Genomic DNA, 25,512 nt, shown 5'->3' on the forward strand with positions numbered 1-25,512 from the left:
TTCACAGTAATCTTCCCGGACATGCATTCAACAAATCCTGATAGTTCCATCGTAATCGGTTTGTATTGTCACATATTGAAAATTCTTATTAAAGCATTAGTGTGTGGATTCTTGACCAAGAGTGACCACGAAAAAGCACGCTTAGACCCGGCGAGAGACCACGACGAGAGACTTACAAGCGACTTGGTAGAAGGCGACCATACCACGTTATGCAGTTAGATGGGTCGTTCTACAACCGTCAACTTCTTGTTTTGGTTGTTTACATTTCCATTTTTTTTTGTGACGGGACTAGTCGGCGGATAAAGTTGCTCGGTGTGGTCCGGATATTAGGCCTATTAGTCCTTTTGCGCACTGTTGACTGGTCAACAGGCCATCTGTCGTCATCGACTGCAATTTATACATATAGTCAAAGTCGGTCACTGTGTGAAGATTTTCTATTGGTCGCCTGTGCGTCGCCACTGACACAGCGACTCGCTAGCCCTTCAGGTTATCGGCGACATAGTGCGTAAACATCCATCTAAGACTATATAAATTACAGTCAACGGCAACTGGTCACCTAGTGACTGGGCCTATATGCGTAAGGCCTGTTGCGACCAGTCGACGGCCGACTAGTTGACTGTCGACCAGTCGACGGGCTACCGATCGTCGTCGACTGTAATTTATAGTCTTAGAGCCGGGCCGCACCGTGCAACTTTTTCGGCAGACTAGTTGCGCGACACGAAAAAATGTATGGAAATGTGTGCGACAAACAAGTTGACGGGTGTGGCATGTCCCATCTACCTGCATGCATTGGTCTGGTCGCCCATAACCAAGTCGCTCACAAGTCGCACAGTGTGGCCCGTCCCTTAGATGGGTGTTTACGCATGCGGCGACCGGCGACCTCTTGCGTAAAAACCCATCTAAGACTGCATAAATCACAGTCGACGGCGACCGGTCGACAGCGCGCAATAGGCCTTAAGCGACTACATAAATAGCCGACCAAGTCAACTTGTTTGATCGGCTCTAATTGAAATAAGTAACAGAATATGATTGTTCTTAGTAGATATGTATATTTAAATGTTCGTATTGAAATAATCATTGTAGTTTTTGGACATTTACTTAAAATATTTATCCATATTAAATATTAATCGACACGAAAATGCAATAAAAGAGGGGTTATTTTATTTCCCTATAAAATTATTATAGACTACGAATGAAAAAATTCATAAAGTATTCCCTTTTATGCACCAATACGATGTGAGGCCGTTAAGTTACTTGAAAATGTTTTTGCGTTCAAATTTAATTTTCGTAAGCATATATTTTTTGCACAATTTAAGGCGCTCGTCTTAGCCAGCGGTGTCTTCAAGATTCATTAACCAAAATTGTTGTCTCTCGCTTGTTTGTGAAAAAGATTAACTACCGAATAAATTATATCGTTTTTACTCCCCTTTTTTTCCTTGAAATATTTACTTAATTTCCTTGACCATTATCTGCTCTACATTTCGCCCAATCTTAACGTCGGCTTTTAATCACCACACAATTACATTTTACAAAACGCAAAAACAATCAAGTACCTACCTTTTATCCTTTGTTCTAGTAATGGAACAAAGATACACACAAATGCACACAAAATCACATCTTAAATTGCGGATGTACCACGAAAGGGTGGTCCAATTTGTCTCCGAGGGCCGTTTGTACATACGTCGCTAACGACTTTAGCATTTCGAGGCCGCTCCGTTAATTCGTCTCGGGGTGATTTGGTACCCCCCGAGCGTAAAAAAGGCGCCCCCTCTGGTCGCAATCTCGAGTGCCCGTTGCAATAAAATAAAAGTGGCGCTACAAGTGCGGAAACAAACAAATTACGCTCCGAGGAACGGTTATCTCACTTCTTTCGACTCTGTTGTAGGAGTGGGCGAGAAAACAGGGTGGGACAATGGAGAGAGGGAAAGCACCAACGTATGGACACCCTAATGGACCTGCCGCTATCTATCACCAATGTGACCTCATCGAAACTGCCGATATCGGTAGATATTTTTAGTCGGGGCCGTAGACTTGACCTAACAAAATATATCACTTCCGTGTCCCTGCATTGCTCTATGTTGGCAGTACATTTGCATGTGTTGAATTTCCTTTAAAAATTTTAAACATATGATATCAATTTTATTTTATTTGGTTCAATGATAAAAACGGTTCATACTTGTATGAGGTACAAATACTGAAGCGTATGACAAATTTATAGGTAGAAAGGGTCTAAGCAGATCTGCAAAAAGATTTTAGATTTAATATATACATATGTGCACATTAACTTAAGATTTCATTGGTATTAACCAATTTTCAATAACACTGCACATTTTATCGATGAGAGGTTTAGTTTTTATTACCTGAAATCAATTATGCTCAGGAAAGGATTGACGCAAATTACGTATTGTAAGATTTCCCAGAATATTGAGAAATCTAACTAGAGTGAAATGGAGTAAATACATATATGGTAAATATATATGTACATATGTATGTTACAAAAAAAGAAAATTATCTTCTTCGATTGAAATTGCAACGTAAAATTGGATCACAGAGACTCTCCTAATTACCGATTATTTTGAAATGAGTCTTGTCACCGATTATTTTGAAACAAATCATTTTCTAATTTTCATAACGAATTTTTCTTTCAAACTTTGTTATTTTTAAGACATTTCAATATAAAAAATGAGAAACGTCAAAAAGTGGCCATAGAACACACGGCATTGGCCATATCATTGGCCATATCTTCTCGTTAATTCGTTTCGTTCTCCAGCTACTGCGTGGTAATACGTCATGCCCGTTGTTGCTGGAACAATTGGGACTTTTATGTACCTAATAATTATGTGCGTGGTAGATATCATAATTTAATGGTTGTACTAATGTACTTTTAATGGCTCCTATACCTAGAGCTATTCGACTTATCAATGAAATCGTTGCTGCCGTCCCTGAATGTGATATTTTCCACCCTGGGGAGCGTAGACAATCGGATGTTATTTTAACATATTTTTCTGGTAACCTGCGCTCATCATTACTTTCTTAATTTGAATGTGATGTATGAGTGGAATCTTAATCTACTCTCCCATTTGGGCCTCGCTGTGATTTTATTTTTTATTCATATTTTGTTTGATTTATTTTACTTTTTCATTCTCCTTTGTACATTTTTGTGTACTATTTTAATTGTATTATTATTTTCCTTTTGTTACTTTTTTATTATTATTTTATTTTGCCATGTTTTTTGCTTTCTAATTTTTCTTTTTTACTAATTTTACTTGTATTTGCATCTTTGTTAAATGTAGGCCATTGCGCATTAGGTTCTTCCTGTAATGCCACAATGGTCCAAAACTATTAATAAATAAATAATAAATATAAACATATTTTTACCATTCATTATATAAGTGAAATAAAAATATAAATGAGAGATAATGAGCGCCTATAATGCAAATTTATAAGATATAGTGTAACAAAGATAAGGTTATAGTTGTTAACTAAAATAAGGCTGATGACAAAGGAATAGCTGTCACCGACTCCAAAAATTTCGAATTTTTTATCATTTTATTACGATGAAATTTCACTAGCGACTTAGCGGACACAATTGAAATCTCTATGGGGGGCCAAACCTCGCAAAATAGCAAAGTAGTTTCATAGCAGTCGGAAGTAATGTCTTGCGAATGCATAACGTGAAACTAACTAATACAAACAATGTAATAATATTCTTCAAGAAAGGGATGTGACGAAAAATAACTAATGAATGAGACAACTATTAGTTTTGAAAACAGATTACAATGTGATAATAAAGTAAAGGCACTTAATCAATTTCATCCAGAATTCGGTATAATATCCAGAAGTAAGAGACGCTTGGCATAACGAGGAGAGATTAAAAACGGAATACATAGGTAAGATGTATAACAAAGTTGGTTGTGTCTTTACTAAATAAAATCTCTTTACCCTCGTCCACTAACATCACATAATGGTAAAGGCGAGAGTAAAAAGATTGAAATGGAAATGGGTCGGCAGTCACGTACATAGCTAAAAGAATTCTACGATGAAGAATGAAATAAAAGCTCGATTGGTACCTTAAATATATAATGTAAAAGGGTGAAAAGAAGGCTGCATATTTTTGCATTATATAATATTTTATGTATTTCATAAGTATTATATAATATTTTATGTATTTCATAAGAACAATATTATATATATTATTCCAATATAAATATTGTTCTTTGAAATCATTTGAATTTTTTTTAACTTGTGTACTACATATTGTGTACATATGGAGAGAGTGAAGAGATTGAAATGACAATGGGGGGGTCACGTAACTAAACAAGTGGACGATAGATGAACAAAATAAGTGCTCAAATGGTAGCCGAGAGAATTTAAAAGGTTGCAAATAAGGCCACATGGATGCGGGTGGTCAAGGGTAGAATAATATTGGGGAGCTCTTCGTGAAGTAGTGGATGGTGAATGCTTGTAAATTGCTGTGAATGATAATACATATACAATGTAATGCAAAAGGTTTCAAATTAAAATAAAAGTAAAAATGTGAATACATATTTAATGCTATTCTACGTGTATATTTTTGTGAGTCACGCGTGCAATCTGTCTCGAGTGATTTTTTTGGATTTTCCCACGAATGGAATGTGTGTGTTTCTTCGTTTTAAATTTACTCGAAAAGTAATAAAAAGAGAAACGTCTATCACTGAGAGTTGAAAACGGCATGTTTGCTTTTGACTGTTGAAGCGCAGCTCGCACAAATACGATTCATTTCCATATTACGCGCGTTCCCGTTAAACTTTTGCCGATTTTTCTCGACTGCCTGTCTGTCTGTCTGTCTGTCTCTCTGGCTGTCTGTTTGTTTACCATCGCACACGCGGTTTGATTTTTGCGCATGTTTTGTCGGCGGACGACCCGCGGCGAATATCCAATTTGCATTACACTTAAGGAAATGTTGGTTAAAAAGTTGACCCGTTTTACCGGTGCGAAAACTGATTGCTTTTCCGGAAAAGTTTTCCCGGTCGCTGCAGCACAAACGGCTGTTCCCGTTGCACACGCTGGGAGAACTTCGAACGGAAACTTTTTATCGCTCGAAATAAATTTTATTTAGATTTTTATTTCGAACAAATTTGTACGAGACACTTTAAAAACATTTGCGCTTCGTACAGCGGAACAATTCTTAGTTTGTAACTAATTTTTCTTCGGATTAATGCATTCCAGAGGACCTGACAGGCAAGCCGCCTCAACAAGGCAAGTTCCTACGTAAAATATGTTTGTAAAGTTAAAAGGTTTTAAAACGCGATTTTCAGTTTTATGCTCAATAAAACTAAGCTGCAGGTTTAAGGACGAGCAACGTTGATGAATTATTCATTTGGAAGAGAGAAATAATTAGAGAAAAAATAAAGTTCATTATGGCGCGCTGCGGTCAAATTCAATTAAGAAGATAGAAGGAGACTGTAAAAAGAGAAAAACATCTGCATTGTAGGGGTTGGAATTAGGGTCACAAACTAATTTTCTTGATCGTCATCTTTCTGCGACGTTAAACTCGAACCTGCCGAGAAGGGAGTTCATACCCTATCAGTCGTTCACTTAAATGACGCTATTTACTCTGGCGGTAAATTAAAGTCACCACAAGTACACTTATGTATGTTTGTCAACAACAATTATGTTTGAAACATATGCTAGTAAACACGTATGTACATATGTACATATAAATTTTCATATGTACAATGTATTGAGACTAGAGAAAACGCTTTATTTCGTTCGATAATTTTCATTATATGAGTCGTTATATTTGAAAGTGGCATTAGTCCACTTTTCTTCATTTCGAGAAAAATTTCGCAATAATTAAATATAATGTTTTTCGTTTAACAATATACTATATAAAAATACTGGTGGTCTGTAATACGTTTATTCTGGAGATTTTCGAGATTCTGGAAATATCGACATTAAAGAAGTGATAATAATTTGTGAATTAAGTTAAACAGAAATAGTGTTTTTGGAATTAAAAATTGGACTTATACCACTTTGCATAAACATATATTATATTTTTGGTATTGTAAAGTTTATACATTATTTAATAAATATATATATATATATATATATATATATATATATATATATATATATATATACATATATATGGATTTGGAAAAATTAATGTTGGAATTAAATCTAATATTCCGACAGACGAATGATGACAGATGATGGATGCAAAGATGTACTTTGAATGTGGAAAGGTATTATAAGATTTAGTTTGTACTTTTATCGAAATATGTATTATATTATAATTTTTTATATTTATAAATTTTTAATATGAGAATACACAAGTTTGAGATACTCGTAAGTTTGTTCAGTTGCTGAATTCGTTTCTCCAGCGCGTATTGACTATTTCTGCAACTGACACATCTCTTAAATTTCCCGAATAAATTACGACTTATGAAATGAGATCGAGATATACCCTACTTCAGTTATATTACCTCCCCTTACCCATTTCTTGCAATTGACACGAAAAGCAATACAATGATAAAAGCGGATGTACATATACATATATGGCTGAACCGAAGTTAAGCAGATGAACTATCGTAGAGAAAATTCAATTAATGAAAGAGTTGCTCTATGTACATATGTAGATCTCTCAGGATGAATGAAAGATTCTTTCACTTCATTCAGCAGTGAGAGGTAGTGATAGCAATTTTCATTTCATGATATGTATTATTAACTGTCGGCACGCTTTTACCTTGGATGAAAAGAGTAAAACGTATCAAACAAGATCCCCTTCACATAATTTGGGCTCTTAAAAAGTAGCGCATGCCCTGAGCCGCAAGCGCGAGATATTTTAATTTGAGCAACCCCCCATGCGGCCCCAGCAGCCCGTTGCAAGTGAAATGTGGAAAGGAAAGCGGGGTTGAAATGAATGGCTCTTAACGGTAATTGTCTCATTAGTGGGGTTGTGCGTTTTTCTACGTGTGGCTTTGTGACCCCGTCGGAAAAAACCCGGCATGGTGAGGATCACACGTGGCGCATGCGCCAAAAGTACCATCTTAACCGAGAGTGTCGGTTGCTCTGAACCGGTTAGGTTAGGTTATTTGAAGAGGAAAGCGTTACACTTTCAACGCGGTCTCTAAAGGGAATGTTCGGCATTTGTTAATTGAGCCGATGTATACAATTAAACACTCGCCTGGTCCGACCCCGGTCAATTTGTGACGTTTACTTTAGTATCGCTACGCCGTTATCCCAACTGAGATTTAATTGCTTGGCAATTATATTTAGGCTCCATCGTTTTGATTTCATTTACAGATTTTATTTATACCGATGTATGTACATATGTATATTTACAACAAATTCTTTTGATATTATATTAACCGTTCTTGATCAAACCATTAGCTAATCTACATATGCACATACATATTATAAATAGCAATTTTAAAATTTGACTTTTAATTTAATTCCACCTTCTCCCCTTCTTTCTGCTCTATTTGAGTTGAATTTGCAAGATATTAAATAATATTAACATCTTGAAAGTTATTGTTTTTCTCTTTGGAAAATGTGGAATATCTAATTTGGGCATCATATGTCCGTTACATCATTACAGAACATCCAAGGATCACTTTTTTCAATAATCAAATCTATTTTTTTGTCTAAAAGTTTCAACTCTAAGAAACCAAACAGTCTCAATATAATTTCAATTTATTTCATTTAAATAATCCGTCATGTATAAGTATCTCATACGTTAACAAATCATATGCTTCAACAGACAATTAACAGATACACAACAAGACCTGTTGATTTATTGCCAACGTACAATTGTTCAGTGACAGCTATGATATGATATAAGCTATGTCATTTTCGAACAAGCACAATGAAATACGAGCTTGAGGTACATATTTGAGTCGTATCTCGGTATCACATTAAATTTATTTTAAAGACTAGACCAAAAAATCACCACTTTGTCTAAAAAGAGAACAGAGTCGTTGTTTTATGAATATTCATATATTATGATGTTTTCTTTAAGAATATCATTAGTATGATCATTTACGGGGCTTCATATAATTTTCCCATAATTTTGACAGAATACTACAGTTTGAATATTGCAAATTAAAGTAACAAAGTCACATCCTATGTTTTATTGCTATACAAGGGATGATCGTGTTTATAACGAAGATATTATATTCGGATTGCAGCTACTACTAATATGCACCATCACGAATATACCTTGCTCTCCGTCAAAACATGTGTGATTAATTAAGATTTATATAGTGTAAAATATTTATATAATAGTAAGGATGCTTCAATGCGTATAGCAAATTTGATATGCTTGATGTGAATGAAAAATGGCTCTCTTCCTGTAAGTGTGCTAAAGGATGCTAGTAAACAACCTGGCGATTTTTCTAGTGTACTACCGTACTTCCGGTTGAGACTCGCTCGGGTGCTGACGCCGCTCGTCGACACCAAAAGTAAATGATTGAAAATCTGACGGGCACATGTCAAGAGCAGACCCAGCATTAGGCGGCCGCTATAGGGTCCCGTGGGTTTGCCATCATCCCCATTCCCACCTACCTTTCCCTTGCACCCCCGTGGGTACCTTTTCCATCGTAACGCCACCACCAAAAATGTCTTTAATATGTCAACGTCGACGCACAACAATACATTTTCATTGGGCCGCTTCTATCAGAGACAAGATAAATGGCTCCGATTATATTGACGGCGACATGTAAACGATGCTCTAGCAATCGCCACAAATAACCCACACTCCCCATATACGCATGAGCCTAAAACTTAAATTAATTGACACTGATGACACTTTGAACGACAAGCACCCTCAAAGTATTACATGTCACTCTTCTATTATGTCATGAAAAATGTAGGTCGATTTCAAAAGCGAGTTCAAAAACATAACATGCAAAAGCTACCTAGCAATGTTCAGTAAATTTTTATTTTTCTTCTAAGGTAAATGTTTAATTTGATTCTAAAAACATCGGAAGCTGCGAGCCGTTTGATGGTCGCTTACGAATCCGCAGGCGTTGAATTAACTTGAGCAGTTGTCAACCCTCAAAGGGGTGGTTGAGAATTGTTTCTACCTTGGTTAAAGGGTAGGCAGCATAGTCCTAGAGTGCATCCCTAATCATATTTGCAGAACGCGCTAACGAGGGGCGACACACACCCCCGCGAAAGGCTTAGAGACGAGTCTCGAGGGAAGCTGAAGTGTCATCAAACCAAATAAACTGAGTGAATATTTTCAGTTGGAAAAATAAGATGATGGAATTCACCGTATACAAAATGAATTAAATAACTTATTTAAAAAAATAGTAAACTTTCCAACTCAACACAAACTCCACAGATGTGAATATCGTAAATTATTTTATCGTGTAATTTCAAAGTTTCGTGTTAATTTCCATAAATAATTGTCGGTTTTGTTTTCAAAGATGTTTTATATATTGCTGTAGTAAATTGGTTATTGAAGGGCTATAATTTCTAGCCACCTTCTAGGAAGGATAAAATAGCTAACCAAATTTGTAAACTGGTTTCTGATTTTCTAAAGTCAGATTTTCAACACGATAAACATTATTTAATGCCTGCCATGAATTTTAAAGAAGAAACTTTTCCAATGATTTGTAATGCTTTCTTTAATGTAAATTTTAGAATATAATGTTATAGATGGCCATAGATTAGTTAATTTTACCAGAACACCACTGATTTTATCAAACCAGAACATGTATAAAATATATTACTATTTTTTTTATTTATTTTTAAGTGTGTAAGGTTATATTTTAATTACCTATGTACAAATGTATATAAAAATTAAATGAGAACACATATTTAGCACTTTGGAAAAATTTTCTTCTTTATGGTTCATCAACTGGACTTATGTATATTTCTTTCCATTTGCAGTTTCTACTAATGGTACGGCGAGGACAGGTTTAAATAGAGAGAAAATTATTAATTGTAAAAAACGAATAAATCAAAGGATGCAGTGCATGCTTTAGTAATAACTAAAGTTCCGTAACTTGAGATTTAAATTTCAAACTTTGCATCTTAATTTAAATCTCGTGTAGAAGTCTTCTACGTACAATCTATCCAAAGTGTATAAAAAGTTACAAAGTATTCGTCGAGGCCACTCGTCCGCAAAACGTAACGGCAGACGTAGTTTTGCGTTCATTTTAAATTTACGACTCCATACCAAGATTTTTCTAGATTTAAATCATAACTTGCAAGGGAAATGTGTTTACTACATTAATGAGACAAATCCCCGGGGTATTTCTATCGATAATCATCGAACGCTGTTGGAATCCATGCGTGCTTTTAATTTTGTCCGTCTGTAAATTGTCTTTGTCGTTTTACGACAGCATCCGAGTCAAGAGCCGTGAATCGAATAGAGGTCGTCAATTCGATTTCCCTCATCGCCATCGATGACCGGGACAATGAAATCCCCACCGGATAGATGGATAGATAGAAATCGTTTTATTCGCCCCTTTATCCCATCACGGGTAAGGGACGCGTTACCTCCGGCGAAATTATATTTCGATCGATTTCTGCGGGGGCTGATTCACTGAATTACGGGTACGTTGCTAACCGAATGTCAATATTGCTTATTTATTTCCACATCCCCGATACTTCTAAGATTACTTGTATTTTTAATATTTCGATATTGAAGGTGATATTAGTTTGGCAATTTCAGAATCAATTAAATTAATCAATTAAATTAAAAATATAATGACAAAGACTTATCTTTGTGAACATATTAACCTCCAAATACATATACATATTTTTATTAAAATTCAAGAAAAGTCAGTACAAAGTGTTTATATTGAGAAAATAAGGACGTTTATTATTAGAAACTCGGAGTTAATACGGCGGCATTATTGCGCGAAACGTAGCCAGCCCAAAGAAACGAATAAATAAATTTATTTCGTTGTATTATTCGCACGCGAAAATAGGATGGGAGGGGGTTAAGAAGGTGGGAGGAGGGGTTGCCCCCAATAGAAATGCGTGAAGCGGAATTTATGAGAAATACAACATATTTGTTCGGCACGAAAAGAATTTTTAATCATCGCCGGGGTAATGATGCCGGCGCCGCTCTATTTCGGCAGCCCGTGATCGATGTCTCTATTTGAAAAATAAAAATTTTCCGAGCGGAAAATATAAACGCTTTTTCCGAGCCGCTTAATTTTTACAAAATGCTCGACTGAATCCACGAACCGAGGCGCTTTCTGTTTTAAGACAGTTCATCTAATTCGTTACAGACTTTTTGTTTGAGATGCCAATTTCTTTTTTCATGCAGGTAGGTATCTATGAATGTATAATATATATGTACATATAAACATATGTGTAATTATTGGTGCAGCAACATTGGCGAAATATTATTTTTATATCCAATAAAAAAAATCAATAATTATAAATTCAGAACTTTAATTCAGAACATCTTTAAGAAAGAACTACTATTGCCCGAAAGTTCTATTCATAAACCCTTTGCCTGCGGCAACTTTCACAGTATTTTTTTAGCGAATTTGTAAATCGAGTTTTTTTTAATTTATTAATTAATTTATTTATTTATAGGTAACACCTATTTATGTAAATGCATGGAATATAACATCAATAGATAAGAATAAATACATATATCACTTAATTATATAAATATGACACAAATATTATAGTATAACACAACAGATAGAAGTTTAGCACATTAATAACATTCTAAGGCAGCGGTTTCCAAACTGGGAGGCGCCAAAACTTTTTAATAAAAAAATAATTTTCATACCATAATATCTACAAATAAATAAAGCTTCATATCGTAGCTTAACAGTAAAAATTCAATGCATGAATGTTTATTTTTATTTTTCTTTCATTTTTATATTATATATACATTTAATTCCTATAAAAAATTATCCGGAGAAGAAGATTTTAAAAATTGCGCCTTTGCAAACGCTCTGTTTTAGCTAAAGATGCCCATTAAATTGCATATGTTCGATATGTCGCGGATAATAATATATTAGAAGATATATTATTTTGCAAACACATTCTTGGGAAGACCACATCCATTGAAATTTTTAATATAATAGACAGTTTTGTTGAAGAAAACGACATAAAGTGAAATAATTGCGTTGTGAACGACAAAAAATAATAATTGGACTGTGTACCGACGGAGCTCACTCAATGTCCGGACACAAAGCAGGTCTTAAAGCATTGATCAAAAAGAAAGCACCACATGCTATCTGGACAGACTGTATGATTCTCAGAGCAGCTCTATTGTCAAAAAATATGAGCGAGGAACTGAACAGCATTTTTACAAAAGTTATAAAAATTATAAACTACATTAAGAATAGTCCTTTGAGAGCAAAGCTGTGTGCTGATATGGAAGCCAATTATACCTCACTTTTGTATTATTGTGAAGTTCGCTGGCTATCTCGTGCAAAAATGATTCTTAAGGGTGTTTGAACTCAAAGAATAAATAGCAACCTTTCTCGAAGAAAACCATCATGAAGAGGCACATGGAAATCAAATTTACAAAAGAATGGGTTGGATAGGTTTTCACTTCCTAAAGATTTCTGGGCCTCAGCCAATATTGAAGCAAGTAAAAATATTTTTACCGACCACTTGGATGTTTTAGTGCTGCATTTTTCCAATTATTTCAAAGACCTTGATTTCTCAAAGTTTTTGTGGACACAGAATCCATTTAACTAAAATGAAGACGAATTCGAGCTGACAACCATCGAAAAATAAAAATTGATAGAATTATAATGCGATAGCTCACTAAAACAAAAGTTTCAAAATGAAACCATAATTTAATTTTGGATGAATCTTAGTGGAGAGTATGAATCTTTGTATTGCAAAGAAATGCAAGTGCTGCTACCGTTCGTAACGTCTTATTTATGCGAAACGGGCTTTTCGGCACTAGCTGCAATGAAAACCAAATATCGAGCCAGGTTAATAGTCGAAAACGAGTTACGAGTGGCACTCTCCATATTGCCCCCAAGATTTGATAAACTTTGTGCCAATAAACAACAACATCCTTCGCATTCAATTTTGATGTGTTAGATGTAGTTTAATTAGTAATTTAATATAAAAATAAATATATGTACGTGTTCGTATAAATTTATGTTATAGCAAAACCTTTTTATTATTCTGTCTATTGTAGAGTTCAGTATTTTATTTTTAAATAAAGGTTTATTATTTAAAACGTATCTATATTATTGTAACGTACGCCCCCGCAGCCGAAGGAGTGGGGGGAAACTACCCCCGCCCTCGGATGCTGGGGAGTGGGAGAAAGTACCGCTACTTTCTCAGCTATAAAAGAAGCGCCCTTTCCTTCGGAAGTCGAGTCGGACCACAGCTTTCTCTGAGAACTGTCGTTTCCTTTAGACTCCCATCTCTGCTGGTCTTTCCCTGTTCAGTCAAAGCCACCCACTTCACCCCACGTTACACTGGTGTCAGAAGTGTTTGACCTGAGCCGCAAAAGGAATACACCACGCAAAGATGCCCCCAAAAAGGAGACAGGCATCTCCTCACCAGTTGGACGATCCATCACGTGTGGAACGTCTGGAGGAGCAGATGGCGCGACTCGTCGCGCTTCTCGAGAGGGACACCACAACACGCACGCCAGCGATTCCGGCAAGCCCTTCAACGAGGGTCCCAGCGGTTCCGGCGAGCACACTGAGTCCCTCGTCATCAGTATGCAGAAACGACGCTACTCCACGACCTGTCACCGACCCCATGCTAGGAAGCACCATCCACAAGCAACCGACCGAGCTTCCTGTTTTCGACGGAACGGGCGACGTAGAACGATTCATCCGCGAATTTGAAATCGTGTCACGAGCCCTACGCTGCGAACCGACGGCAAACTCACTCATTCTCGCTCTACGAGGTCAAGCGAGAATATTCCTCATCGACGAAGTACCGAAAGAAGCGTACGAAGCGTACGAGGAGCTGAGGGAGAGGCTGGTGAAGCGCTTCAAATCTTCGCCACACCCGTACGACGCATTCCGTGACCTAATTTCCCCGTCGATCCGCAACAACGACGACATAGAAGCTCGGTTCGCGGACATCCGTCGAAAAAGGATGGAGGCCTTTCCAGAGCCTATCCCGTTGGACGTCCTGGACAAGATACTCCTCATATTGTCGTTTCACGACGAGGATATCCGCGCTGCCGTCTTCACGGCAGATCCGAAGACCCCACTGCAGGAGCTGTTACGGCTCGCAAAACACGCGAGGGATGCGAAACGGCTGAGGAGTCAAGGGAGGGGGGCGGCCAACAGACCAGCCCAAGACCACCAGCCTCACTTCAATACCGCAGCTCGAAACGCCAGCAGACCTCCCTGGCAAGCGGAGGGCCGTAACGGCAACAGACCGCCCTGGCAAGGGCAAAGGAACTGCCGAAACTGCGGAAGCCCACAATGTCGCGGGCGGAACTGTCCGAAGGTACGGGCAGTCGAGAACGCCTCCGACGAGGAAGAGGTGCGATCCCAGTCGGGAAAAGAATAATGGTCAGTTCCACACGGGCAGGACTGATCATCGAAAATGAAGAAAAGCCCGTCCCAGTGTTAGGGAGCGTCGGCGACTCACCTTTCGTATTGGACACCGAAGGCGAGATCGGAGGAGTACCATGTAGGGTACTGTTGGATACCGGGGCAAGCGTCTCCGTTATCTCCAGCAAACTGTTCGCCAAAATTCCCCGCGAACATAGAAAAAGGGTGAACGACAAAAGGGAAAGAATACGAGTCGCAGACGGTCGACACGTAGCGATCTACGTATGGGCCGAGACTACGTTGGCAATTAAAGGCACACAAGCGAGATGGAAATTTGCCGTCACTGATTTCTCCTCAGAGGTCATCATGGGGATGGATCTCCTGCGCCACCTCAATACGATCGTCGAACTGGGAGGAACCACGACAAGGGTCACTTTCCGGAACGAAATTGCGCCCCATCGACCAGTAAGTTCAGTCCATTCGTGTCAGGAAATAAAAAGACACGAACTGAACGGAAAGCGACAAGACGACCTGCCCCGCCAACTGGACGCTGCTATCATCGACCTACCACCTGGAAAACGGTCGACGATCGTCAACTCCCTCCTCCAGCATCGACAAGCCTTCGCCCAAAGCGAACGGGACTTAAGCCAAGTCCATAAAGGGAGCCATCGAATAAATAGCGGCGACGCCGCCCCCATCAAACAGGCCCATCGCAGAATACCGCTGCACAAGAAGACAGAGGTACGGTCCCTCATCAACGACTTGCTGACAAGACAAATCATCGAACCAGCAGCCGGTCCCTGGGCCTCCCCCATCGTATTGGTCACGAAAAAGACCGGCGAGTTGCGCCTCTGCGTTGACTATCGTCGGTTAAACGCCGTGACAACGAAAGATTCGTTCCCGATGCCACGAATGGACGACGTTCTGGACAGACTCGCGGGTGCCAAATTTTTCTCGACGTTGGACCTGCAGAGTGGTTTTTGGCAAGTCCCAGTCGAAGAGAAAGACCGACCAAAAACCGCCTTTACCACTGAATTTGGTCTGTTCCAATTCCGTGTCATGCCTTTCGGCCTCTGCAACGCGCCTGCCACATTCTCCCGGCTAATGGAAGACATTCTCGGCGACCTGACCGGATCAACCTTGGTATATCTCGACGACATCATCATATATAGTCCGACCCCAGAGGCCCACTTGGAACACATCCAGACGGTCCTCAAACGCCTACTTGCGGTCGGACTCAAAATAAATACGCGGAAGTGCCAGCTGTTTAGGAATGAGGTCTGCTTCCTTGGCCATAAAATCAGCTCCCACGGCGTCTGCACGGATCCAGAGAAGACAAAAGCCGTGAGAGAGTGGCCCACCCCCAAATCGAAGGCACAACTCCGCAGCTTCTTAGGCCTCTGCACCTATTACCGGAGGTTTGTGCAAGGGTTTGCGCAAACGGCGAAACCACTGCATCGTCTCACGGAGGAGAAAACAGTCTTCACGTGGGACCAAGACTGTGAGCATGCCTTCAATGCCCTCAAAAACGCTCTGACAAATGCGGAAACAATGGCATTCCCCCGACCCGAGGGAATCTATATTCTGGACGCGGATGCCAGTCAACATGCCATCGGAGCCGTGCTCTCCCAAGTTCAAGACGGCGAGGAGAAGGTGATCGGGTACTATAGTCGCACCTTGAAGGCACCGGAACGGAACTACTGCGTCACCCGGAAAGAGCTGCTCGCCATCGTCGACGCAGTAGAGCACTTCCACCACTACCTGTACGGAAGCCCCTTCACACTCCGAACCGATCACGCCGCACTGACGTGGCTCCGCAGCTTCAGAAAACCTGAAGGTCAATGGGCCCGCTGGTTGCAACGACTGGGACAGTACCACATGGACGTACAGCATCGAGCAGGGAAGAAACACGGCAACGCCGACGCCCTCTCTAGACGTCCATGTGACCCAGACTGCCCGAAATGCGCGAAAATAGAGAGTGAGCAAATAGCACCCGAAGCCAAACTCGTCACTCTAGGGAACCCACAAAGTCCCCAGGCCACCGACTCCACAATCTCACGCTTCATCGCATGGAAAGAGTCCGGGAGACGACCACTGTGGGAAGAAGTTTCGGCAGAAGAACCCGAAGTTCGGATTCTATGGGCCCAGTGGGACGCACTAACTGTCGACCAGGGTCAGCTCTTCCGGCGATGGGAAAGCCCAAACGGCGAGCGTCAGATCCTGCAATTGGTCATTCCCGAGAGCCACACAAATGAAATCCTATGGGAGATGCACAGTTCCCCGACTGGCGGACACTTCGGCGTCAATAAAACGCTAAAGAATGTCCGCCGCCGATACTACTGGCCAACATGCCGCCCCGACGTTATAAAATGGTGCGAAAAATGCCCCAGGTGTGCAGCGCAAAACGGACCACATACGAGGAACAGGGCGGCCATGCGGCAATACGTGTCAGGGGCACCGATGGACCGAATGGCGATCGACATATTGGGACCGCTACCGGTTACCAATAGGGGGAACCGTTACGTGCTAGTGGCCGCTGATTACTTCACAAAGTGGCCAGAAGCCATTCCCTTACCGGACCAAGAGGCGGAAACGGTAGCGGAAGCCCTAGTAACCCATGTCTTCGCCAAACTGGGCACACCTCGAGAACTGCACTCCGATCAAGGCCGTAATTTTGAAGCCCGAGTCTTTGCCGAAACGCTAGATAAATTGGGCATCTGCAAAACTCGGACGACCCCTTACCACCCTCAGTCGGACGGGATGATCGAGAGGTTAAACCGCACTCTACTGGGATACCTCCGGAAATTCCTGTCCTACTACGACGAGGAGGCAGAACGAGACTGGGACACGATGCTGTCCCCGTTCCTCATGGCTTACCGCTCAACCCCACACGACGCGACAGGAGAGTCGCCAGCCCTGATGATGTTCGGCAGGGAAATGCGCCTTCCGCCCCAACTTATCTACGGCGGACCCCCGGACAGTATACCCGAGCAATCAGCCCACAAATACGTCCAAAATCTCATAGAAGGGATGGCGGAAACGCACAAATTCGCTCGGAAACACCTCCAGAAGACGCATAAAAGAATGAAAGCGGCTTACGACGGGAGGATCTGGGAACCACGATACGAAGAGGGCGATCGCGTTTGGTTGCACAACCCAGCCAAGAAGCCCGGTCGCACCCTTAAACTCCAATCCCCTTGGGAAGGTCCGTTCCGGATTATTAAGAGGATCAGCGACGTTGTCTATCGGATCCGCCGGGAAACAGGGAACTCCCGGTATCTGGTGGTACACGTCAACAGATTAGCGCGATACCTCGCAACACCGGATCCGATCTAAAATTAAAACCCCGTATTGTATTTCCTTGTATTTGTTTATTTATTGTATTTCCTTGTATTTGTTTGTATATGCTTTTGTACATTAATAAATCGCTCGAGACGACCGATCCTGAAGGAGAGGGCAGTGTAACGTACGCCCCCGCAGCCGAAGGAGTGGGGGGAAACTACCCCCGCCCTCGGATGCTGGGGAGTGGGAGAAAGTACCGCTACTTTCTCAGCTATAAAGGAAGCGCCCTTTCCTTCGGAAGTCGAGTCGGACCACAGCTTTCTCTGAGAACTGTCGTTTCCTTTAGACTCCCATCTCTGCTGGTCTTTCCCTGTTCAGTCAAAGCCACCCACTTCACCCCACGTTACATTATTATATCTATTAAAAAATAAAAGGTAGGGAGGCGCGGAAAAAAAATTTTTTTAGGGAGGCGTAGTAGCATAAAGTTTGGAAACCGCTGTTCTAAGGTAAAGCAATATCCTGTAAAGAGCAAATAAATTGACGTCATAACGTGAGGAATAGAAGTCATATTAAATATGTCAAGATCGGTATGATCTGCTGTGTATATGGCCAGTGGTGCAGTGCTAAATAAAAAAGAACCAGGTCGTTGTTTAATTCTTACGACCCCCCCCCCCCCCCCCACTTTTTCCATACTAAAAAAAAGTTGTATCCTAATATTGGTAGTTCAAATATTTATAAAAAAATCAAACTATAATTAACAAATATTCTTACTTGTTGAAATTATAATGTATTTTTTTATATTATATAAAAACTTCCATAATGCATCCTCTTCAACATCTTTGATTTTGCAAAATCCGTGTCAACAGCAAAATTTGCTTTTCTTTTTCTTCTTCTAATGCCGAATCCGTATTCGGACGTAGGCGACTACCATGGGAAGATATCGTTTATGGCCCGTGCGAATTCTCCCCTATCATGGGCAAGCCGAAATAACTTTTCGAGACCGAGTCCCATCCATGACCTGATGTTCCGGAGCCAAGATAGCTTCATTCTCCCAAGCCACCGTTTGCCTTCTATTTTCCCTTCTATGATTATTTGTAAAAAACGATTTGATTTTAGCAATGCTAAAACCATGTACATATGTACATATGTATGCATTTATCAAAAAACTATCAAATTTTAACATGTGAATTTAGAGATGACTATTCATTTAAGCAGAGTTCCCTCATCGTATCTATCCTCAAGTGCGTATGGTCAATAGTATAAAGAATGTTTTTTTTCGAAGGTTTGGTTGGTTTTAGATAAAAAGTCAATAAATTTCATTAAACGTCTTTTAAGTTTTGAATGTGCTCAAATTACAATTCGATTGTGGTCATCGAGTGCTAGACCCAGAGTCTGCTCACAATATTTCGAATACATTTTATATGAAATTTTAGTCAAAATATTTTTTAATTGTACTCGAAAAACAATGTTTATATCAATTAAAGTGCCAGGGCGGCGACCTGGGTCAAAAAGAAGTACCAGGGCGGTGACCTGGCTCGACCTAGCCCGACTACACCACTGTATATGGCTAAATAAGCTCATGGCTTTGCATATTGGAGAGTAAAAGAGAATGCTTGATTTCGCAACAACATATTTTAAGATTTATTCAAGTGACTAAATATGTCATTGATACCTGTATTTTTTTAAATAGAGAATCACGTCTGAAGTATTTTGTTTACAATGTGAGTCACGCCATTCTCGCCAGTGATATTTTACGCATGGCGTCCGCGGCAAAGGGTTTAAACAATATTCATGTATAAAATCAAAGATGTCAGGACTTCAATGACTGGTACAGTATATACCTGCCCAAAATTTGGAAATTTCAGGTGATAAAACTTCCTTTACTTTATTATTATCGTGGAAAATCTATTTTCAATAAAGGATTGACAAATCATAATGAAGTGGGAAATCACTCATATATGTAATATCAATAAATGTTGTTATTGTTTTTTTTCAAATTGATGAAAATTTCATAGATACGTTTTTAAAAGTTCCAATTAAAATGAGCAGTCAACACTACAAAATAAACTTATTTTGCGCGCTACTGTCGGATGTAATTTTTGAATACACATACATATGTATATTTATGCACATTTTAAAATGAATGCACATACATACATACATACTAATGTATATTTGTGTATCGGATTGGAATCATTGGTTTATGTACTGACTTTTATCACTTGACTGTGACTAAATGACTTACGACTTCATTTACCTCTTGTATTTTTAAAACGCCGTTCAAAAAAATCTGGTAAGTAAACACGCTTACAAAAAAATAATTAAAAGTATTACTTAGTTCCCAGTCCGCGTTTTTAATCGCTGTGAAAATTATTATAACCTGCCCCAACGGAGCATTCGTTTCAGCAATCTGTCGTATCCATCTTTTAATGCCCCACCAGCTCTGTTTAAAATTTCAAAAAGGGTAGACATTAAATATAGTCGGGTCGGTCGTTAAATTGTTGGCCCTAGCACAGAGCTTTGGAGCTAGGAACTGGCACGCGAGCCCTAATTTGACCTAGGCTCATCCCCAAAATGACTTTCCGACACGGGGGATGCGCTAAAAGCACACCTGTCACAATGAATTACATTTTTTAGATCAAATATTACTCACTTACTTTATTATATTAGCAGAATTCTCATTTAAAATCTAATCAACATTTTTCATTTCGAATAAAAACGTACATAATACGTAGTTTGTGGATAGATTAAAACATATGGTTCCACGTTGGTAGGATTATATTACATACTACATATATATGAATGTACATAAATACAAATAAAAATCACGCTATATACGCATGGTAAGCCATAGCTTGAAATAAAATTTATAGATTTTTTTCATGATAGCTAAAAAATACAATACACATATTTTGAATTGAAATTTAGCTCACGTTAAGTACTTCATCAGAAAAATTAAGTGCTTACAATGTTTCTTTTTTAATGTAATATACGAATCGAGTATACGAAAATAACGTATTTCTGAAAATAAATTCGCTAACTGTTTGGCAGGTGTCAAAAACGCACACACCCACTTCCCAACCTTTCCATTCTAAAACCACCCTTGGCTTAAATACACTTTTGATATGCAAATTTCATAGTAGAAGTCGGTACTTTCGACAAATTCCTTTGATTCAGAATTATCGGCACGATTTTATGCAAAACCAAGTGACGTTACGGACGTGAGACATGCGTCACGGAGATGGCTAATAATGCATGTGACGTGACAGCGTTACTGTCAAGTACCCGCCCTTAAGTATGTCTACATACATATATTATATGTAAATATATAGCTGTATTTATTTATTTATTACAGTTAAGCTATAGTGACATTAATGAAATACTCCAGGGCGTCAGTATAGGTAGGATATACATACATATGTACATGAAAATAAAAATAAAAATAAATAAAATAAAATAAAATAAATAAAATGAAAAAGCCAGATCAGAATATTTAAGATTGAATAAATCCAAGTTGACGGAAATCTGGTTGAAATTTTTGATGTCCCAAGCAACAAGCGACGAAACCATCAAATTGGAACGTGCCTCAGGAGAAGAGAACTAATTGTGACATCTAATGTACCTAAGTTGGCTGGGAACATTGAACGTTAAACATACATATACATATGTAAATACACAACGAATACAATCGAATCTCAGATGAACTAATAGATTCTTATGCTAAGCATTTGCTTAATAACCGTAACCAATATGGCGAAGCTATTGATAATTTTAATTGTCTAGGCTTTTTTTCCTCGTTTTCTCAAAGGTGAGCATTGTGTTCATTTGTATCATCAGGAATCCGGTGGATGATTTGCCTCTACTCGTCTCGGTCTTGTATTAAGTTTAAAGCATCGCTTAATCGACCATCTTGTTTTTTTATATTTTACAAACCTATTCTATTGATTCAAATAAATTTATATAAAACTCCTACAGACTTCAAATCATTTTGAAACTTTGCCATTTTGCGCAGTTTGGTCAACGATGGATATTACAATTGATTTATATATATATATATATATATATATATATATATATATATATATATATATATATATATATATATATATATATATATATATATATATATATATATATATATATATATATATATATATAAATATATATATATATATATATATATATATATATATATATATATATATATATATACATATATATATATATATATATATATATATATATATATATATATATATATATATATATATATATATATATATATATATATATATATATGTATGTATGTATATATATATATTTTTTTTTATTATAAACATCGATCATCTTAGAGACATCTATGGACAAATTTTTTCAGTATTTTAAATTGCGAGAAATACGACAGGACTGCCAATTTGTTGGGACCGTTTTCAATGAAATCAGATAAATTGAAAAACTATTAACCTTTCCTTACCGGTGATAGAAACATAGTCGACATTTACTCTAATTGTATGAATATCTCTTTAAATATACTAAATACAGAGTTCATATTTTGGGTATTCCTCAGCAATACATTAATGTATTAGATAGAATTATTATAATATACACGTATTTATCTGACGCAACAGAAAAAAATATTTTATCGAAGAATCGGGCATAATGCGCAAATGCAGTGTGTGTTATTACATTTTTTCCTTCAGTCGTGTCCCGTTCTCGGTGCGCGCGTGTTGTTTTTTTCGTTTCGGAGCTTTTTTGTACCGTGTGGACCAGCACTTTATTTGTGTTTCTTGATTATTATATTGTAAATACGGTAATAATTATTTAATGTTATTTTTTTTTTAATTTGCTATGCTACATTGTATATTATATTTATATTTTCAAAGACAATTTTAATTTTTGAAAAAAATGGCTGAAAGAAATTTGATGAATGAAGAGGAACATGATAGCGATCTCGATTTTGAAATAAATGATAATTTTACTGATACGGAAGATTTTATTGAAGATATGGAAGATACAGATTCGGAATTAGAGGCCAGTGAAAATGAAGACGAAGAAGTGTATACATCGAATCATGGATTTCAATGGAATTCATTACCACCATCATCCTCAAGACGTAGAGAGTGCAATATTGTTACCGAAAATTCAGGACTTATAAATGGTAGCACTACTGTAAATACTATTAGAGAAATGTTCTCTTTGTTTATAAATTCAAATATGGTGAGAGAAATATGTGAACAAACGAATCGTCAGTTACATCGTACATCCACGAAAATTATCGAGCCGATATTGGCAGAAGAATTGCTTGCATTCATTTGAATAATGCTTGCGTCTGGCAGAAATAGGACCCGAAAATTAAGCTTAAATGAATTGTGGACTAATGACAGCGCTTTTTGCCAACCATTTTTTACGGCATCTATGTCTCGGGATAGGTTCATCACAATATTCAGTCAAATTCGTTTTGACGACAAAGAAACCAGACAAGAAAGAATACACGTGTCGTCTGATAAATTAGAACCTATCAGGACAATTTTTAATAAATTTGTAGAAGAATGTAAACGTAATAATTCTCCAAGTTGCAACATTACTGTGGATGAACGTTTGGCTACCTATAGAGGCAATTGCCCATTCCGCGTGTATATGAAGTCGAAACCCGGTAGATATGGAATAAAAATGTGGGTATCGGCTGACTCTTCAACAGCATATATATTAAATATACAGGTTTATACAGGTATGGTTAATAATTGCCGAGAGATAAATCAAGGGAATCGTGTAGTGATGGATTAAGTTCAACCGCAATATGGCACCAATAGAGGTGTAACAACGGACAACTTTTTTACTTCGGTGGCATTAGCTGATAACCTTTTAGATAAAGGGCTAACTCTAACTGGTACCCTACGTAAAAATAAACGGGAAATTCCTAAAGAATTTTTACCATCGAAACATAGACTTTTACACAGTAGCTTGTTTGGTTTTACATCAACCAAGACATTAGTTTCGTATGTGCCAAAAAAAAATAAAGCAGTTTTGCTATTGTCTACTCAATTTCATGACAGTGAAGTGAGTAGTCATGAAGAAAAGAAGCCGGAAATAATAATGTTTTATAATAAAACAAAAGGTGCAGTAGATACCGGCGATAAAATGTTTTTATGGAGATGCTGGATATAGCTGCGCTAAATGCATATTTGCTATGGGCGCAGAAATATCCAGAATGGAAGGCGAATAACAGAAGTCGACGAAAATTATTTATTAGAGAACTTAGTTTGGAATTAGCTATGCCCAATATTGTATTTTTTTTATTTACGTTTACTTCTCATTTTTTTTTATCAATTTATGTATTTGTGTATTAAAATTATTATTGTGAAAATAAATACATGAAAAGTACATATAAACATATTTTATTTTATTTGATGAAAAAATTGAATATATTTTTACGCATAGGTTTTGAATCATCGCGTAATTCTGGCGGATGTGGCGTGATTTCTGATCAGCGAGTCGCGGAGTGGGGGCCTAGTGTTCGTCCTCACTTGGAGATGGGCGGCCTTCTGGGATTGTCGTTCACGCGTCTTCAATTTCATGCTTTTTAGATCGTTTTTAGCAGTATATTACCAATATTGATACATATATATTAATTTATATAGATACGGACTATTACTATAGTCATGAATAGAAGGAAAAATGGTTAAATATTCATATTTATCAGACTTTAAAATCACGAATTTCTAGAACGACTGAGTCGACATCACCGCTGCACGCGTAATTTTTTAGCACCGTAAGGGAAAGGTTAAAGGAAACTATCGGCCTGAGAGTCAAATTTCCAAGGTCTGGTCGGCAACAAAACCAAGGATAGAACCCGTGACCATACAATCGAAAACATTAAATGCTTACCACTGACATATACATATGTATATGTAGCTGGTTATGGGAAACCGTCTTTACACCCGCCTTTCCTCTAATGTTTCGGTGACTACCGCTAGACTCTCCACATTATTCTTGGAAATATGGCTAAATTAAGAAATAATCTTATTCCTACATGTTGTTGAGAGTCTCTCTGAAACTGCCAGATCTTTGAGGATGGAGATGTTCGTGGGTCTTGCGGTCCATAAAATGATCAGAATCAGTTTTTAGCGCTACAATTTGAAGGCATCTAACATGCCCCTTTCTCTATTTTTAAGCGTCCATGCTTAGACTACACTAAGCATCACCATGGACCGCACTAGATGAATTTTCATCCTTATAATTATAGAAAGGTTTATAAACAATTATTAAAATTTTCTAGAATATTTGATAAGGATAATGAAAGACAGTCAAAGTATTTGATAAACAAAGTATTTGATAAACAAACAAAAATTTTTTTTATGAGCTTTTTAATAATAATTTATATGAGATTAAAACATTAACAAACGTTAGAGTTTTTCATCGAAACGCCGTTTTCCACGATAGCTATCCTGATTTAGTCTTATTTATTTTGCTATTCAATTTTAGACAGCACTTCATAGTGAACAAGATTGATTTTAAGCTTACAAATGAAGTTACGTAAAGTTTTAATGAAAATTTTGTTTTATGTATCAGCTTCGTGCTTTATGCCAGTAATATCTGATGATATTTGTAACTACATATGTAAGGTCACCTATTTTTTTTTATGAATTTTATATTATTCAGTCATGATATTTGTGTAAACATAAAAGTTGAATACATATGTACATATACATATGTACATACATACTTAGTTTGGTAGTAGCTATGTACATATACAATTTTGATTCGTTGGGGTGTATCAATT

At 37.9% G+C, this 25,512-nt stretch overlaps 1 protein-coding gene across 1 annotated transcript; it reads left to right on the forward strand.

Annotated features, from left to right (window-relative positions):
* Positions 1-22,430: 22,430 nt before the first annotated feature.
* LOC143912121 (uncharacterized) lies at positions 22,431-24,118 on the forward strand. Its single transcript, XM_077431325.1, has 2 exons — positions 22,431-22,542; positions 22,735-24,118. The coding sequence occupies exon 2, from the start codon at positions 22,737-22,739 to the stop codon at positions 23,046-23,048; it is 312 nt and encodes a 103-aa protein (XP_077287451.1). The 5' UTR covers positions 22,431-22,542; positions 22,735-22,736; the 3' UTR covers positions 23,049-24,118.
* Positions 24,119-25,512: the final 1,394 nt, after the last annotated feature.

The sequence above is a fragment of the Arctopsyche grandis genome, chromosome 5 (assembly GCF_051622035.1).
Source record: "Arctopsyche grandis isolate Sample6627 chromosome 5, ASM5162203v2, whole genome shotgun sequence".
In the NCBI taxonomy this organism is placed as follows: Eukaryota; Metazoa; Arthropoda; class Insecta; order Trichoptera; family Hydropsychidae; genus Arctopsyche; species Arctopsyche grandis.